This window comes from Ambystoma mexicanum, chromosome 3q (assembly GCF_040938575.1).
Source record: "Ambystoma mexicanum isolate Mex_15411 chromosome 3q, UKY_AmexF1_1, whole genome shotgun sequence".
NCBI classification, from domain to species: Eukaryota; Metazoa; Chordata; class Amphibia; order Caudata; family Ambystomatidae; genus Ambystoma; species Ambystoma mexicanum.
Window position 1 is genome coordinate 608609429 of NC_090926.1, and position 18820 is coordinate 608628248.

General features: G+C 41.4%; 1 protein-coding gene across 1 annotated transcript in view; it reads right to left on the minus strand.

Annotated features, from left to right (window-relative positions):
• Positions 1-481: 481 nt before the first annotated feature.
• LOC138582823 (myosin-4-like) overlaps positions 482-18820 on the minus strand; it is a 40352-nt gene continuing 22013 nt past the window's right edge. Inside the window, exons 20-41 of the mRNA XM_069654487.1 lie at positions 17881-18004; positions 17146-17282; positions 16401-16656; positions 15435-15677; positions 14564-14740; positions 14305-14450; positions 13238-13328; positions 11686-12075; positions 11457-11583; positions 11250-11368; positions 10573-10769; positions 8953-9136; positions 8208-8373; positions 7616-7740; positions 7159-7467; positions 6863-7066; positions 5714-5839; positions 3455-3625; positions 2087-2191; positions 1885-1980; positions 1135-1266; positions 482-614 (exon numbers count right to left, since the gene is read on the minus strand). Of these exons, the coding sequence (XP_069510588.1) occupies positions 600-614; positions 1135-1266; positions 1885-1980; positions 2087-2191; positions 3455-3625; positions 5714-5839; positions 6863-7066; positions 7159-7467; positions 7616-7740; positions 8208-8373; positions 8953-9136; positions 10573-10769; positions 11250-11368; positions 11457-11583; positions 11686-12075; positions 13238-13328; positions 14305-14450; positions 14564-14740; positions 15435-15677; positions 16401-16656; positions 17146-17282; positions 17881-18004 (3640 nt within the window). The 3' untranslated portion in view covers positions 482-599. The remainder of the gene's footprint in view (positions 615-1134; positions 1267-1884; positions 1981-2086; positions 2192-3454; positions 3626-5713; positions 5840-6862; positions 7067-7158; positions 7468-7615; positions 7741-8207; positions 8374-8952; positions 9137-10572; positions 10770-11249; positions 11369-11456; positions 11584-11685; positions 12076-13237; positions 13329-14304; positions 14451-14563; positions 14741-15434; positions 15678-16400; positions 16657-17145; positions 17283-17880; positions 18005-18820) is intronic.

The window sequence follows — 18820 nt, forward strand, 5'->3', positions numbered from 1 at the left end:
TAAATAAATAAACAATACAATACAAACAATACAATGGGTAAAGGTGGTCTATTGCAAGGTGATGTCCATCTCTCATACAGCAGCCTGAATGGTCAGGGGCCACAAAACACATATTCAAGGGGTCTTGGTTTGAAGACAACTGCATTAAGGCGATGCAGAGAAAACTCGCTGCATCCCTTGCCTTTACTTGTTCTATAGACCGTCGACAAATCCAGATCATTGTGAGGATGGGGAGTTAGGGATTTGAATAAGGAGCAATGAGTAGAAAGGATAAGGGCCAGAGTAGCTTGTTTAAGAATTTGAGTGGAGAATGTGTGTTATGGTGATGGGAAATAGCAACTAAAATTCGATCATGGAGCTATGCGTCAGCACGTCCAAATCCTCAGCGGGGAATCTTGAATCCTAAGCATAGATTTAGGATTACACCCACTTCTGGGTCCATGAGACAATGCATACACAACAAAGATTGATCAGAAACAGGTGGCTGCATAACATTTATTGTAACCTAGACGCTCTGTATGGTACATTTTGTACAATATACATTGAATCCCAAAGCCGTTCATATTCTATGAACCTCTTCAGCATTCCGCCTCCACTCCTCATTCTTCCACCTTCTGCAAGAAAATCAAACGTGACATTGATTACATTGGGTGCACTTCTATCACGTTAACTTACATTTAATAGCACATATGTCAGAAATGACTCAGAACTGTTTGGTGAATTGCAAGCATGGCATAGGATTCGAAGCTGGGCACATGCTGGAGCCGCCACCTGGGAAAAGAGCAGCTGGCCCTCTCTCCGAGTCTACCCGGGCAGCCATCTTTTGAAGGGTGAATGGGCAGACACCTGCCACTGCCCCGCTCCCATTCTTGGCATTATGAGAGAGAACATGAATCAGCCGCCACAATCATTTATGTTCCTCCCAATTATGTGCAATTCAACAAATGTGTGTGTCTAAAATTAGGATAGCGCAGGCCCGTTACGGAGGGTGTGGGGGGTAAACTCACCACTCAATGAAATTATTAAGAGAATGAATGAGAGAAAGGCACACACTAGCTGCGTCTTCCACTAGGACAGGGTGGGTGGCTGCCCTCCTCTCTCATCCTATGATAGGGATATCACGGTCTCTCTCACCTTGCCAATGTCTCGGCTCTTCACTCGCAGTTTGTTGACCTGCGACTCGGCGATGTCCGCGCGCTCAGAAGCCTCCTCCAGCTCATGCTGAGTCTTTCGGAATCGAGACAGGTGGGTGTTGGCCTGTTCCTCCTGAAACAGAGAGAACATTGCATCACAACATTAGCAATTCATGAGCACAACATCAACGTAGGCATCAACCTATTATGCTAAATGTAGAAGATAATGTGAAGAAGCATGGGAACGGGCAATGCATTTTTGTGAGTGCATATGTGACGTCTAGAAGGGCTGCAAGCAACGAGTATATTGACCGTGATGAAACACGTGTTAACTCTCTTGCTCAATAATATCATTGAATATAAATGTGTCTTGTGACACTGGACTGATCACTGATCACTGTTCAGTACCTGGCAGTGCATTTAACTAAATGATACAAAATCTTGTGGCCCTCCATTATATCAACCCTTTCTCCCCTTGCATCCTTACTGAAGAGCACACTCTAATCATCAATAGGTGAAAGAAGCTATGTCCCTAATGATAATCTCAAGACATGCTACAGAGAATAAGCAGGGCACTCTATTCCCCAAGTGAACCTGCCAAGCATTAATCTTACATGACTGTTTTGTAGAATTAGCGTAGTTCCACCCTGCTTCTAAATGTGGCCTGTGAACAACCACATTGGTGAAGGGACGGTTCATGGCAGTACTACTCCTTGTAAAAAAAAACATAATGCTTGAATTCTTCACTTACGGCCTCTTCCGATTGTCTCTTGTAGGCCTTCACCTTCAGCTGCAACTTGTCCACCAAGTCCTGGAGCCGCATCACGTTCTTCTTGTCCTCCTCAGACTGCCAATGATAGAGAAGTTGATGAACAAGTGTTTGGCCGAGTAGCAAGACGTGCTAATAGCCTAGTGGCGACCATAGTGATCGGTCTACAGGGCTCTCTGATTACCTGGTAGGTGACCTCCTTGAGTCGTCGCTCGTACTTCCGCATCCCCTTAATAGCTTCTGCTCCTCGCCGCTGCTCTGCCTCAAGCTCGTTCTCTAGTTCATGCACCTGCAAGAGAGCGTACTTTCATAAGAAACAGTCTAGTTCCTGCAGAAGAACACCATGAACTGTGTTTCACCACACTCAGAGGCCCCTTTAGGAATGAGGCACTGGTTCCAGCAGGAGAAGAGGAGCAGCCGGTGATATAAGATTTAACAAGGAGCAAGGCCGGCCACACTACAGGAAACAGGGCATGTTCTTCAGAAACCCTTGTCACTTCTTCAGGGTAGAACATATTTTTGGATGGTGAAGTAGCTTTTATGGCTCATCAAGGTGCAGTGTCTGCATCTACTTGAATAGTTTTCTTCCACATAGGAACAATTGAGACTGTTGGGATAGGGATGCAGTAGAACAGGGGTCTGTAAAGTTGGCTCTGCATATTTCTTGGGCTAGAACTGGCATCATCCGTAGCCAGCATAGCCAATAGAGAGGATTCATGGAAATCATAGTCCAACACATTAGGAAAGCCACAGGTTGCAGACCCATGCAGTAAACTGTGAATTGGACATGTGCCCCAATGGGCGCTCCTTTGTGTGGAATAAGGTGATTAAGCTTTGTTTAAGGGGGACAGAGACAACAGTAAACAGCTTTTTCAAAGTATACAAGAACACACACTTTACCTTTCCTAGATGCGTTTTTATGTTTTATTGTGTGGTCCTTTGCATGCACTGTTTCTATGTTGATTGGCTATTCTAAGAGAATTAGAATTGTATAACAACCTAGTAATGACATGGCTAGAAAGTTGGAGATCCAAGTCCAGCTCTGGTACTAACACATCCAATGAGTTTCACTTAACAGGTGTTCAGTGTAGCTCAGTTGGCAAGCGGACGCCACAATGGCATCACTGCAAGTGTGTTCACCTTTACAATAAGTGACTGTTTAATAACTGGTTAACCTAAAACGAGAGGTACTTCAGCATTGGCGGTACAGGAATGACTGTCAAAACCAAGGAAACACTGCCTTCTTGAAATGTATCACTATTGCAACCCAAGTTCACTGTGACATTACCTGCACTGGCACTTCCTACTGCTGGACACAAAAGAAAGCAGTGGGGCAGAAGTCGGTGCAGTCCTTGCACGTGCTCACAACTGTATGAGTCATTGGCACCACCGGATTATGGATCCCATTTGCAGTTCAGTTGTGTCAAAGCAAAAAGCCAGAACAAATTGCTGCTCCATCATTCCTCACAGTAACTTTAGGACTATAGGTTTCAACCCAGAGCATTTAGAATAGTGATTGTTAATCCAAAAGCGCTTCTAATGTGATTCATACCCTGGACTCTAGTTTCTGGAGCTGCTTCTTGCCACCCTTCAGCGCCAGCTGTTCAGCCTCGTCCAGGCGGTGCTGTAGGTCCTTCACCGTCTGATCCAGGTTCTTCTTCATCCTCTCAAGATGGGAACTTGTGTCCTGCTCCTTCTTCAGCTCCTCCGCCATCATGGCCGCCTAGTGAACGAAATACATCATTTGTAACTTCCATTGAAATACTTTCCCCAACAGCATTAACAAAGGTAAAAGCATCTCTGCTATTATTGTACCATTGAATAATGGCAGGTTTTTACATTTTTTATTTAGAGAATTTTTGAAACAGTGGAAAGAAAGCAATAAAATACAAATGTAAGACAAAGCGAGCATCATTAGTGTATAGCTTGTGACATAGCAGCAGGCACTCCTAGTGGAATACATGTTCATATATATCGCAACTCATTTTGACAGAGGCATTATTAATTAAACAAATAAGACAATTTGCGTGCTCACTTCCGCTTAGATGAGCAACAAAAGCGTTCATTTGCTGATGAGGTTTATTGATGTCCTAGGGCCATAAATTGGGGAGGGTCATTATCCTAAGCGATCACGACCTCTCCCGAGGTACAAAGGGCAATTAGCGCTTAGTGGCAATAGCAATACAAGTTTCAGGGTTTTGATGGTGAAGTAAACATTTTACTTTAATAGTGAGTAAAGTAAATAGAGAGGCAGTACATTAAATATGCTTTTATTTATTTGTATTTTTTTGTATTTAACTAACAAGGTTTAATTGCAAACTTGGCTAAACTGGAGTGGGTTTACCATGAGCATGCATTAGGTGTCAAATAAAACAAACAGTTTCTCGATAAGGGAAAGCATTATCCCATGGTTCAGCATTATCGTTGGTGTGTTTCAGTGGAGCAAATGGTCCTCCGAGAGAGGAATATGCTTGTTGATAAACTTCTTTGCCTGGAAATCGCATTGTTGTTTCTGTTTCCTTTTAAAGAAAACAGTTACGAATGGAGTCAACACTAGTAGTTATTGACTGCACTCTTATTTATTGAGCATCTGAAGATTCGGATTGGCTCAGAGGAGGGCAATAACATCTGCTAATAGTGGGCATATGTACCCTGCCTGTTTATCAGACAAGGGTGTACTTCCTGGTTTGTGAAATTGATATTGGTGCACATAACTGGTGTGAAATTTCGATTTCGCAATCCAGAAAGTGAAAGGAAGTGGCCGAGGAGCGGTAATTGGTGTGAGGCGGGCCAATGAGGCGACGAAGAGACTGGGGAATGAAAAGGGTGACGGAGAGGCTTGGGAGGGTGGGAGGAGTGAAGTGGCAGTGGTATCCCCTTGATGATAAGCGATTAGCACTGGGGGCAGAGGGAGGGCGTTTGGTGGGAGGGGGCATGTTTGCTGTAGTGTCCCCAGAGAGCGAAGATGGGAAAGAGTGGGTGGTTGGGGGCAAGGAGTGAGAGAGATCCCTTTCACAGCTCCAATCGTGAGAAGGTCTATGCACAATAGGAGCTTCCGTGTTGCTAACAATCCTACGCTCGCTGTTCCTACTCTTTCTCTTAGGTAGCAATGTCCATAACCCTGTCCATGCGCGTTACACTGTTTCGCTACTTCCTTGCTGCATTTGATCATGCACTTCTGGCTCTGATTCTAGTTGGGAATGGTCTCTTTCTGGGTGTGTTATATGCCAGCTCCACTCTTCCTTCTCCCCCTATATGCAGTGGCTTCTTAGCATTGCCTGCTGCTGGTTAACCCATCCATTTAGGTAAACACACACTGTCTCGGCAGGCACCTTTTCTGACCATTCTGAGACGGATGTTCTCTGTCTTTATGACCCAGCATTGGAGTTGGTGAACATCTCGGTGTGCCAGTGTTTCATTCCAGGAAGCACCATGGACACACCCTAACAATGCACACTTTCCAATGCTTTAGCTCGAATAAATCTACACACCATTTAATTCTAATTGACTGATAAAAAAGCAATAGGTTCCATATCCAAAGTATCTGCCAATCAAACACTGTTTTAATTGATAGAAACACTTGTATACAGGCGCGTTATGAATGCCATATCATATCATATCATGCGTCCCCCGATATTAACACATGTGGACACAGCTGATGTCACAATAGACACTGCAGATGCACATCCCTAGGATGGCCTCTGACTGCATACTCCCAGAAAAGTTCAAGAGCAAGTCTTGGCTTTAAAATAGTAAAACGGCCTTACATGATCAAAATGAAAGTGTTTTTTGGCAAATAAACACAACTTACATCAGTGATTGATTTTTTGGCTTTTTCTTCTGCATTTCTCGCCTCCTGGACGGCTTCTTCCACTTCACTCTGAAGCTGAGAGATGTCCGCCTCCATCTTCTTCTTTGTGTTGATGAGGCTGGTGTTCTGCGAATAATAATGTCATCAAATTTAATCATTCATTTTCTGTATGTATATTTTTTTCAAGATTTTTCCTAAGCATCTCTTTGGTTTCATGCATTGCATTCGGTTGCCTTTCACTATGGTGCTGAACCACGACATAGTAGAATAGTACCAGTGAAGCTTATTTATCCGGCACACTGCTTATTTAAATGTTCTTTTAAATGGCAGGTGATATGGCCATTAATAGTAGCATTCCAGAAGATAGATTGCTGGATATCAAAGTTAAAAACTCGGGATAATAGTGTACTGTGGATGGTACAGTGATTGTAAATGTAGAAGACATATTGTAATGAAATCTTTGTGCACGAGTTCTTGGTATTAGCCTATTTGACTTAAAACATTTGACATTTTGACCAAATTGACCTTTTCTGAGTGGTTCAAATTGACCTTTTTTGCATCCGATCCAAACAGACCTTTTTGTTTTAGGTCAAATAGGTGAATTCCTACTTACCTGAACATGAGGTGCATGGGTTGCGGGGGTGTTCCCCGCTCATACGTCAAAAATGGGTTGCAGGGGTGTCCCCCACATCTTTACAATGGAGGTCAAATTGGTAAAAAGGTCAAATGTTTTTAGGTCAAATTGCTGAGGACTACTTGCAAAAGGTCAAACATACCCAAACCCTAGTTCTCAGCTCTCCGTCATTCAGAATGTAGACATTCTGTCATTCGGGAAGGTTTGTCATGCAACAGCCTTTATTCACAAATGGGTCTGGAAAACAATGCATTCATTCTACAGTTGAATAATGACTATCATGAGGAACCTCTGTGCAGAGAAAACAAATGAAGATGCTCTTTAAGCCAGTGCCACGAGGGGGGAGCACATCAAGAAATAAAGATGGTGTTGCCAGAAGATCTGGCAAACAGATTATGTTTGAAAGGAAGCTGAGTAAGATGCGCCAGAGACTATATCCAGATAATGTCCAGCGGATGGAAAATGAAGGGCAAATGAGAAAGGAGAATGGAAAGCCCTGGGCAGACGAGGTGTACCTGAGAGTGTAGCAGCTGCACACGCTCAGAAACATCGAGAAGTTCCTGTTCAGCCACTTTGCGGCCGCGCTCAGTCTGTTCCAGGGCCGCTCTCATCTCCTCAATTTCTGCTGCCATCAGGTTACTTCTGCGCTCAACCATGGCCACCTGTTCCTTCAGATCTTCATTGCTTCTGAGAGCATCATCCAGGTGCAGCTGGGCATCCTTTATGAGAAAGCAAAGAAAGACTATAATGTGTAATATTGCACTCTCTAGAGCAAACATCAATAGCAAATATGTCTGTAACGATGCATTACCTTGAGCTGTCCTTGCACATTCCTGAGCTGTTTCTGTGCCTCGGCTGCTTGGCGGTTGGCGTGTCCCAGCTGGATTTCCATCTCATTCAGGTCTCCCTCCATCTTCTTCTTCAACCTGAGGGCATCATTCCTGCTTCGGATCTCAGAATCCAGCGTGCTCTGCATGGATTCTAGAGCCCTCTGGCTTGTCCTCTTTATTTGGTCGATCTCCTCGTCCTTCTCAGCAATCTTTCTATCAATCTCACCTTTCACTTGGGTCAGCTCCAGTTGAATGCGGAGGATCTTTGCCTCTTCATGTTCCAGTGAGGCCTGTAGAGTTTAAGATGATTGGTTTATATGGCAACATTGCTTTGTTTGTATGCAAGTTGGAATTGAAGCGCTATCATTTACAATAACACATTTGTTATGTGATCATTTCTAATGATTTGCACAAGGAGTGGGTCCGTCTTATACTTGCCTCAGCCTCCTCCAATGCAGAATGAAGATCATTCTTTTCTTGCTCAAGTTGTTTCTTGGCTTTTTCCAATTCATGAATGCTCTTTCCACTTTCAGCAATTTGTTCGGTGAGGTCAGAAATCTCCTCTGCAATTGGAATACATTTTGTTAAATTACTGCAGAACCTAATTGGGTTTGTGTTTCATAAATTAGGACAATATGTACATATAGGCAGCTCTATAGTGCCCAGCACATCTAAAATGGAAACTTCAGCACATCAAAAGTTAGAAACATGCTATTTCAATTTTGTGAGTTGTCAAGTGCTTGCACGCACCTACCCAAAATAAAAATCGAATGCAGCCCAAATCAGGAAAATACATCAAATTATTTAGATAGATTGGATTTAGTTATGCAAAAAACATTATGAAAGTAAAGGGAAAAATACAGCCAAATTTAATGAGTAGTATTTTTTCTCAGTGATTCATAGCCGGAGAAGGATCAGAGAAAGTTATTATCCTCTGCTTATTTTCTTCTGAGATGGTTTTGGTTCTATCCAGGGCTCCCCTGAACCGTCAAAGCCAACAAGTCCCCACACCGCTGAAACTGCAACTCACGTTGAAGGTTTTTGTTTTCTCTCTTGAGGGTCTCAAGATGTTCCAATGACTCCTCATATGCGTTCTTTATTTTGAAGACCTCGGTACTCAGCGATCGTGACTCTTTCAGGGCTGATTCAAGTTCTGCCTGAGCTTCATCGTGCTTTTGCTTCCATTCTGCCAGGATCTATGGAGTCAGGGAAAGCAAACATTATGGAAATTCGGGCTTTTGCACAATACTCTCCTATTGATAGCGTTTAATGAACTTATACAATATTTGTGAAATTACTCTTTCAATTCTATTGATACCGTGATACTCTGGAATCCTTCACAAAGTACATACCTCGTTCTTAACTATTGTAAGTGCTTTATAATCACTTCAACCACAGAATCAGTCCACTGTCTGAAAAGATATGTAAAGCTCAATTTTGGATACATGTAGGGTGTTCACTAGACTCTAAGCATTGCTCGAGTTCATCTCCCTGTTTTGTGTCTGTTCCAATTTTCAATAAGGTATTCCATTAACCATTAGAAGAAATCATGGTCTAATACACATTACTGAACATTGGATTGGGCGTGTTTCCTAGTTCCAAGTGTGGCATATGTGTTTCCTAAGACTTCTGTATATAGGGAAAGCTTTTATTGAAATGGATGACTAGCTCAGAAGGCACCAGCATGCAATGCAAGGGATCTGAAGGAAGGCTCTTTTCAAGTCATTTTCTGTAGATATTACCCCAAGAGCTAACTATGTTGCCCTTTGCGATACCTTGTCAAAGTTTTTCTGCTTCTTGTCCAGGGCTGCACAGGCTGAGTTCGACCGCTCCACGTCAATCATGAGGTCTTCAACTTCACCATTGAGTCTCTGTTTTGTCTTTTCCAAAGAAGCACACTTGGAATTAACAGCCTCGATCTGTTCCTCGGCCTCCTGTAGTCGTTGGGCAAGCTTTTTCCTGAAGGAGAATAAACATTTATTTATTAGCACAGGACATTTAAAAACGGTGCAGCAAGCTGTGGGTCAAATAAGAAAGAAAATAATGGAGAATTGTGGTTGTCAATAAAACTTCTTTTCTGTTTTGTAAAACTTCTTTTCTGTTTTGTATGAAATATGTTGTTGTCCCCATCAGTAGTCTGTCTAGTAATTTTGAAATGTGGCTAACACGCCTCCTTTTTCAAAGCCACCAAGTCAGAATGTCTTCTTCCCTCAATCGTTGCACTAGACCGCTACGTTTCTTCTTACTGCTCCACACAAGGTCTGGGAAAACGCCTTAAAAAGTGGCCCATGAATATTATCAGTGTCTCCATGCAAGCTATCCCCAACAGAGAGATGTGTGCAGGTCAATGCGGGCTTCGGAGTAACACCACCCACTAGCCGTAGGATTTGGGAGCCTGTGCAGCACCTGTGCTAGAAACAGTATTTTCTCTATTTCTAATGCAGGCCAACCTACACTGAAATCAGAGAGCATATAAGCAAATCCAGGGAAGAGTTCCCCATGCTGAAATTAGAAATCACAGGGGCCCTCCCTAAGAATTATATTTTCCAAATGTATACTACCCTGGAGCCCATGCTAGGAATTGAATTAGTCACTGGTTAATGTTCTTCGATTAAGCACATTTTAGGTGATTCTGGTTTTGGGCATATATGCTTGTTCGGGAGTGCTGCTCGCTGACTGCGAGCCGCGCAGTATTATTATTAACTAAAAAAGACTATAGTTTAGGTCACTTGCAGCTCGTCTAATGTGCTGGCGACCCATCTTTAATTTTTCAGTAGCACGCAGGTGAGCTGCCAGATTCTCTGTGGAATGTCGGTCCTTTAAAACATCTGCATCGGTAACTGCCATTTGGCAATGACCGTTACACTAATGTTTAGAACTGTCCTCACACTTCACCCCTGCTCAGGGTTGACCAAACCATTCTTGTTCAGCACTCCAACACCCCTGGGTGTCTGGTTTGCAGTACATAAATTCACAAAACATATTAAGTCTATATATACATTCCAACACTGTTGATGATTCTATTATGCATGTGAGAGTAATTAGGATATATCGCCATAACACATCTGTCAGTTAAGATAGAAAGGATAGTTCAGGGGCAACGTGCTCACCTTGGAAGCAAGACAACGCAGAGCAGCACAAGTTCAAACCCCGGGTCCGCACTTAGAAACCTCTGGGTATAACGTGCGTTATAAATAACCAATTATAATTATAAATATGAACACTAGGTAAAAGCCCTATCTTTATTGCAGAGGCAGTGATGCTTGAAAGACCACCACAAACAATGTTTTTATTGAATGTATTATGGGTATGTTGCAAAGAACCCATACAATACTCTCAAACACAATCACTCAAAAGCAAACCATGAACATTGTAAAGAGTCTTTAAAAACATACTTGGCCTCTTCCAGCTCCTCTGTGCGCTGGATGGCATCGGTCTCATACTTGGTCCTCCATTGGGCAACTTCACCATTGGCTTTGGACAATGCCCGCTGCAGCTCCGCCTTGGCCTCCTGCTCCTCTTCATATTGTTCCCGGAGCAAGTCGCAGTCATGGCGGGAAGATTGCAGACCATGCGCGAGAGCATTCTTAGCCTGCAGGGAGGGACAACAGCACAAGTTGGAACAAAATAGAGTGGCATTAGGGTTTCTCACACCAAATAGAGCAGAGCCTCAGAAAATCTATTGAACTTAATGTTTGACATAATTCATCCAAATGCATATTAATACACTTTTGTTAATGTAACACAATGAGCTCCATTTATCATCAGACCCAATAACGTATCATCCATGAAATATGTTCAATTAGTGTTATAATTCACCCCAAATGTCCATTCTTGCATAAAGCTCTTTGCCTGCAGACCTACACTTTACTTGTGATAGAACCTATCACAACTTTAGCTTTTCTTAAACAGGGAGTTAAGGGTTCCATTAGTAACTACCTCTTGTAATAATAACTTGGAGAATGTCACTGAGACAAGTAAGCTGTGTTTTATAATTTGCTTAAATAGTGGCATATCTTGAAATGACATTGAAATCTATGTAGGAATGTTGCTTGAGGGTGACATCATCTACCTTTGTCTCTTCCTCCAGATGTCTCTTCAGCTCCTCCAGCTGCTGGGTGAAGGCTTGCTTGGCCCTGCTTAGCTGTGAAATCAAAGACTCCTTTTCATCTAACTGCCTAGAAAATTCACCTAAAGGTAGAGATGTTTAGAAAATGAACAAAGTTGTCTTTGCATTATCATTCTTATAGAAAAGTCCTGAATAGTATGCATGTTTTACCATTCTCTGTTGCCAGGCGAGCCCTGTGTGTATTCAGGTCAATGATTTGTCGTTGGTGTTCTTCATCTTTTGACTTCACTTCACTAAATTGGTCCTCTAGGGCTCTGCATGTTTTTTCCAGGTTAGCCTTTTTGAAAAAGGAAATTATATATACATTATTGATTTGTCAGTTTTGCAAAATAACTTAGGCAACGGCAATAAATACACAACAAAAGTCAAATAAACCTGCCTTGGTTTTGGAGACAGACTCCATGTTACTGGCGAGGTCATCGATCTCCATCTTCAGCTCACTCTTCTCCTTCTCCAGCTTCTGTTTGACTCGCTGCAGGTTGTCGATTTGCTCCGCAAGTTCTGCGGCACTGTCCGCGTGCTTCTTGCGTAGAGCAGCGGCTGTAGCTTCATGCTGCAGTGTGGACTCTTCCAGGTCACGGCGCATTTTCTGGTATTCCGCATCTCGCTTCTTGTTCATCTCAATCTGAGCTGAGGTGGCCCCGCCGGCCTCCTCCAGCCTCTCGCTGATCTCTTCAAGCTCCCTGGAGAGATCTGACCTCTGCTTCTCTGTTTTGGCACGGCCCGCCCGTTCAGCCTCTATTTCCTCTTCAAGTTCTTCGATGCGCGCCTGAAAATAGGAGAAGTACAAATGCCTCAATGATATGACGGCCAAAAAGTATGGAATATTTTGGGTAATGTGGACGGTCTTTTAGTCTAAAGAATGTTTGCAAACCACTGTTTGGTCCGTGTGTCTATCACCTACGACATGCATGTAAAATGTTTTTAATTAATGCATTGAGACAATATCTTCTGTATATACCAGACACCTGCTATAGAATACTTTCCAATAAGGTAATGGCTCTAGATTACTACCACCTCAATTTCTCTAACTAGTACAAAGACAGAAAAAAGGAAACATGCTAACACGATATGACCAATGATTCTTTCTTCACAATCAATAGACCACCGAATAAAACACCAAGGATGTCCTTCTTTCACTTGAAAATAAGATATTATTATTTATTTATTTTATGAATTACATTTGTGTGTTTCTGAAACCTGTGAGTGTCAGGGCACATGAACCAGGTAGGTACAGTTGGTCATTCCCGCTGCATTGTAACCAGTCTCATACGTGAGAGCTTTAAAGTCAGACTGTTGCTCAGGAGTGTTGTTATCAGCAGGCCACCCATGGTTGCTAAACCAAGCACAATGCCGTGAGGGTGGGCACCACAATAATCAGGACAGTTGTGGCTTGTGTTCACACCTTTGACTAATAAGGCATATTTCGTGGTGCCAAGATGTCTGTCAACTTTCATTCTGTTACTATTAGAGCGGGGGCAACATGAGGAATGTGCCTTTTATGCTTCAAATTCAATATGGCTGAATATGTGTGCCGCCCTTCACCCACCAGTGACTGGTGTTTATTATATTAGCAGTTTGTGATGGGAGGAGGTGAACTTCTTAAAGTCCTTGGCAAATGCCAAACAAGTTTAGGAGATGATGTATGCCAACAGGCTTCTCCTCTTTGTGACCACTTCCAGTATACATCCTGGCTTCGCTTAGAATGCAATCTTCAACTCAAGGAGGTGCTTATGGAAATGGTCATCCAGTACTAGTGCAGTCGAGTGATGGGACACAGCCAGAGTCCCGCAAAGTTGGCAGGATGGCATAATAGTGCAGTCTATTCTGTGCAGTTACTCACTGCATCCTCCTTTCAAGCTTTTCAATCTGAATCTGTGGGAGACCCTATGCTCTTCCTGTTCTCAGAAATCAGAAATATTAAAACATACCTGCAGCTCCTTGATCTTCTTCTGCAGTTGCACACCTAGGATCTGCTCATCCTCAATCCTACTTTGGAATTGACTGATTTCAAACTCCTTCCTGATCAAATGAAACAAGTTAAGCACATTCACATGAGCAAGATTTGTCTATCGCCATTCATAATCCTGGTGGAACAAAAACTGGTTAATTAACTGCAGTGTTGTGCACACTTACACACGTTTCCTGTACTATGCACCTTAAAACTCTGATGAGCACAATGATGTCATTTCATCTTTCCTCAACATGTATATGTTTTGTGGCCAAGAAACAGTTTTCACAGATCACCCTAAAAGTGATATGTGAGTTGAAATGTTGAAGTTGTCCCTCTTTTTTGAAGCAAGTAGAATTATTAACTTAGTGGTTGTCCAAAATACTGTTTTAGCTTGTGTCGATAATCCGTTTTTAATAAGAAGTTGCAAACCATGTGACCAATTCACTATACCATAGCTGGGATTTGTTGGGATTAAGTGATTGAGTTGAAATCTACCACATGAATGAATGCTCTTGGCGATGACGCCAGCAATGTTTAGTCACCACTAAATGAACTACTCTCTATCCCGGAAAGCTATGCCACTGAATTACCACTAAAGAGGAGAATAGCAATGGTTACGTGAAAGTCTGTATCTACCTGACATAATTATGGAGCTATGGTACGTACAATTGATACATTCCTTGCTGTGTGGAGATTAATTGAACACTATTGCACTATGCAATTATTATGCAGTTTTGCAAAGTACACAATCCTGAAGGAGTTTGACGAAAATATGTTGCCCCACCCATACTATCCCTATACATGTACTAGTCATCTCTCCATGCAGGGTTCTCTAATCAAGATCACTGGTAGTGCAGGCCGAGTGAAGCCAACCTGCAATTTCAGTTACTGCGTGTTTACTGCACGTTCACTACTGGCTACCACTGGCTACTGACTGCATGTTTGGGAATGGCCCTCAATTACTAAAGGTCACACATCACTTGTCATTCCAATCTGTTTCTTGATGAAATTCTCATTCCTGTTTGCAACCTTTAATACACTTACTTTTTATTCTTTTCATCGAGCTGTTGCTTGTCATTTTCCATGTCCATAAGAGATTCCTGGGCCAATTTGAGGTCACCTTCAAGCTTCCTCTTAGCTCTTTCCAAGTCCATGCGAAGCTTCTTCTCTTGTTCCAGGGAACCTTCAAGCTACAGTAAAAGAGAAGGTAGGAAATGATCATTGTGATTATGCCAGGCAACAGTGAGAGATATTGTTATCTGTCATTGAACAGCTGTCGTTTTCTCTATGGGAGGTGACTTACATCATCCACTTGCTGCTCCAGCTTCGATTTTGCTTTGGTTAGAGTGTTGACTTTGTCTTCTTCCGCTTGAAGGTCATCCAAGGTCTGCTGATGAGCTTCTTGGAGAGCCTTCTTCTCCTTGGAGAGCTTAGCTATATTTTCATCCAAGATGGCCATTTCTTCAGTAAGATTCTTAACCTGTGATTGCAAATGGATAATTCATCTTATCTTAAATGCATACATCATTCAGAAACCCAGCGGCATTTCAGCACTGGTCTGTCACAAGGACATCTCATAAAAATGTTGCAGAAAAGTGCTGTTTGTTTTGAACCAGCAAATATTTGGTGTGGAGTTTTCAATGTTGGTTGGGGTCATATTTAAGCAGAAAATAGGAACTCCCAAAAATTTTCTAGCAATTATGTTCATTCTTAAAGATGAGGCTTTAACCTGAACAAAAAACATGTGAACTTAGTTAATTTGACTTACAGAAAGACCACAGTGTTGGGCCAACAGGTACCATAGCCTTGATTTGCATTTCAGGTCTGATTGTTCTAATCAACAAAGCTCAACATTTTGTGCATTTTCGCTCCTTATTCACAGGCAACTTCCTCCATGTTTTCTTAGTTTTAATAGTTCGCATTTACACACTATTTTTCAAAATGCTGAATGGGTCGAAACTAAAGTTTTCAACTTCTTTGTAAACATTGAGTTTGCTTATCTTGGTAACACTTGTGGCACCTGCGCCTAAGTATGCACATTCTAAGTAAGCTCACAATAAGCAAGAAGGCACCTCTCATTGTGTGTTTTTCGTCAATCAGCAAAGAATGGCCTAATAATTTGATCAAAACCTTTTTTGTGTGTTTCCTAAGTCAAATAAAAACATATATGTTACCTTGTTCTCAGTGGCATGCTTCTCCTTTTCCACTTTGGCCAGTGTCAGCTCGAGGTCGTCGATGTCCTTCTTGAGCTCGGAGCACTCGTCCTCGAGTTTCCTCTTCTTGGCGGTCAGCTCAGCGTTGGATTCTTCTTCATCCTCCAGCCTTTCAGTAATTTCCTTAATTTTAGCCTCCAGGCCAATCTTGCTTTTGATGAGCTGCTCACACCTTTCCTCAGCATCCGACAGATTTTCTGTTTCCTATGAGATTTTAAATAAAATGTCAAAAGCACAAATGTAATATAGACCATTCATGGTTTTCGAATTTGACTAAATAACGTTAGTTATATATCATTTAAACATAAAGATAAGACAGTGTAATTGGAGTCCTATACATTATACTTCAATATTTGTAAGTGATCGTTTCCTCCTCATTTAAGGGAATCTGCAGCGGGTAATGTGCCATGTTATTAAGAAATAAGCATTGCATTCAGGTCACAGTTCAATTAAATTAGAGATGTGGACCTTCCTATCATGTGTCTCTCCATTGCAGGCCTTCTTTTTGTTGCACACGATTGGCCTCTTCCTACTCCCACACCTTGCACCCTAATCCCCCAGCCCAGCTCCCTCATCATCCCCATCCCCCCTGGCTCTCACTAATACACCATGACCCAAAAATGCTGTTTCATCCTGTGATGCCAGATGTTTTCATCACTTCTTTGTGTTGCCCATTGTTCTACCACCGCCCCTAACAGCTACTTGTTTGACGGTGCCTGCTAACAATGAAAACTATATATGGTATGTTTAAGTGGGCCATGGTGTCGCAACCATGAAACGATGATCTTCTTCCCTATTTCAATGTAAATTTGAACAAATGGGTTCAATTCAGTTATTTCACTTTTCATAGAACAATCTTTACTTTTTGTATTGCCTTTGTATGTTATGAAATTAGAATATTGTTCTTGTATTAGAGTTAGAACTTACGGACTGGACTTGAAGCAGCAGGTCATTCTTTTCCTGCATGACAGCAACCATTTTCTCTTCCAGTTCCTTCCTTCTGGCCTCGGATTTAGCCAGACTTTCTTTGGTTTTCTCAAACTCTTCTTTCATGTTGGCCATCTCCTTCTCAGACTCGGCGCTCTTCAGGAGGGGCTTAATCTTGAAGTAGAGCTTCATCCATGACCAATGTTTGACATTCATGAAGGAGCGGACATTGTACTGAATGGTGAAGATGGACTCTCTAAGAATGAATCAACAAATGTATTGATGGAGTATGTTCACCCCACTGGAGATTTGATGTTCAATTAAACATCAAAACATTTCTTTGTTGAAGTAGTTTCAAAAGAAAGTATGTGTTTGTCTACATTGCACATGTTGTGAGGATTAGTATGTATTGATGGGTTCATTTCAAGCAGCCTCATTAAAAACACATTTTATTCATATTTAAAACAGGTTGTTCCAATGGAGGCCAGGAAATACCAAGTGAGAAATAGTGAGAAATTGACCGGTCAAAATGCCTCTTTGCAAAATATTACAGTGCTCCAAGTGGTATGCTATACACGCTCTGCAGAAGGATAATGCCACAGACTGTACTAACGGAGTACAACTTAAAAAACAGATAAATAATGTAATCCTCTATACCTCGGTCATTCCAACAAATGCAAAACTAACTTTTGATGAGCTTTCCATACATACTGTAAATTCATGTTCTCCTGTGAATGAGGTTTACCTCCTTTGCATCATCTTCTGGAATTCTACTCTCATCAGAAATCCTCTGCACATGGCCTGAGTTTTTGTGATCAGTTCAGCTAATTTTTCATCTCTCATCTCTTCAAGAACACCCAGAATACCAGCTTTGAAGAAAACCTTTAGAACAAAATTAGTTGGTTAGACATGATATTTTCATAAGTCCTGGTAATACTATCCACCTATGTATTTTCTTAATATCAAAGCAAATTATTGATACATAAATATGAACAGGTAAACATTTGATAGCAAAGGTTTTTATTAACCTTTTCGGGGGACGTCTCAGCATTCATCGACTGCTGAATTATGTAACATATATGTAACAGTCTGAAGTCCATCGTGTGTCCTTCTGCATTCATACAGCTACTATGCATTTAGGCAGCTGTACTTTGTTCTTTTACAGGCTGTTGTTCTATATGTGATTCTCAATGTTTGTTTAGCTTTCTACTATATTATATTTATAAGGAAATTCATTGGATTTTCTGCAGTGCAGCAGACTAAGCAAACATCAACATATTTGAAAATGCTAAGAAGAGAATATCTAATTCTGACAGGCCACATACTCTCAAATACTCAAAGATAATGATGTGAAATATAGAAAATATAAAGCAAATATAAAGCAAGCAGACAAGTGTCCATATTTTAAGATCTCAATGGAGCCCAAACATGCAACACGAATTAGTTGGGAAGCACTGAAAAGAAAAGTTGAAATATTTACCTTGGTGTGTCCAAATTTGTACTGAGTATGATCAATATCAATGGAGCCAAGTAGTTTCTCAGAGGCCTTCTTGCTGTCAATAAATTGCCCGTCTGGGATAGCACTGGCATTTAAGACTTTGTAACTGTAAATGATAAGAAACATGTATTTATACATTATTGTGAAAAACATGCACCTTGTGATGACAACTGAAGGACCAGTCTACAATAATTATGCATATATTGGCAAAGCATACGAATGATCATCAGGTATGCAAAACCAGGGCATGTGGTCTGAAGAAAAACGCAGCTTGTGCTCCAAAATCTTCAACATTTTTACAATATGAACTTCAATTTCCATAGATGTTTGGACAAATAACGTTAACATCAAAGCATATTTCAATGTCTTTGTCTCATGTACATACAGAAAAGAGTGTATTAAACGTCCTCTACTTTGTAGATGAATATAAACAAGGAATATATATATATATATATATATATATATATATATATATATATATATATATATATGGTGTAGTTGCTGTGAGTAAAGTGAATTGTGTAGGAGTGCAATGTGTTTCCGTAACTACCTTTCGTTTGAAGATGGAGCTGAAACCATTTTTCATTAGCTGAAACTGTGTCTTAGTTGATCGTGTTATGAGACTCTAGAAAGCAACCTTGGTCATGCCGTAAAGGCTCCCTGACCTGTTCTCCATCCACCCATCTAATCCCAGTTCTTGCCTCTATGCATGTACACAATACAAATTGCAATAAGCAAACGCCTAAATAAAGTTCTCTGTATATCAATAGCAAACTATTTTATGAGCCTGCCCTATGCTCAACTCGGAGAAAGACCACTCATATAATTTCAGAGATCTCATCAAGAGAAATGTGTACACCTACATTGTTCAGACGTAATAAGACATAATGTTCCACATGATGTAGTTATTTATCAGTTCACA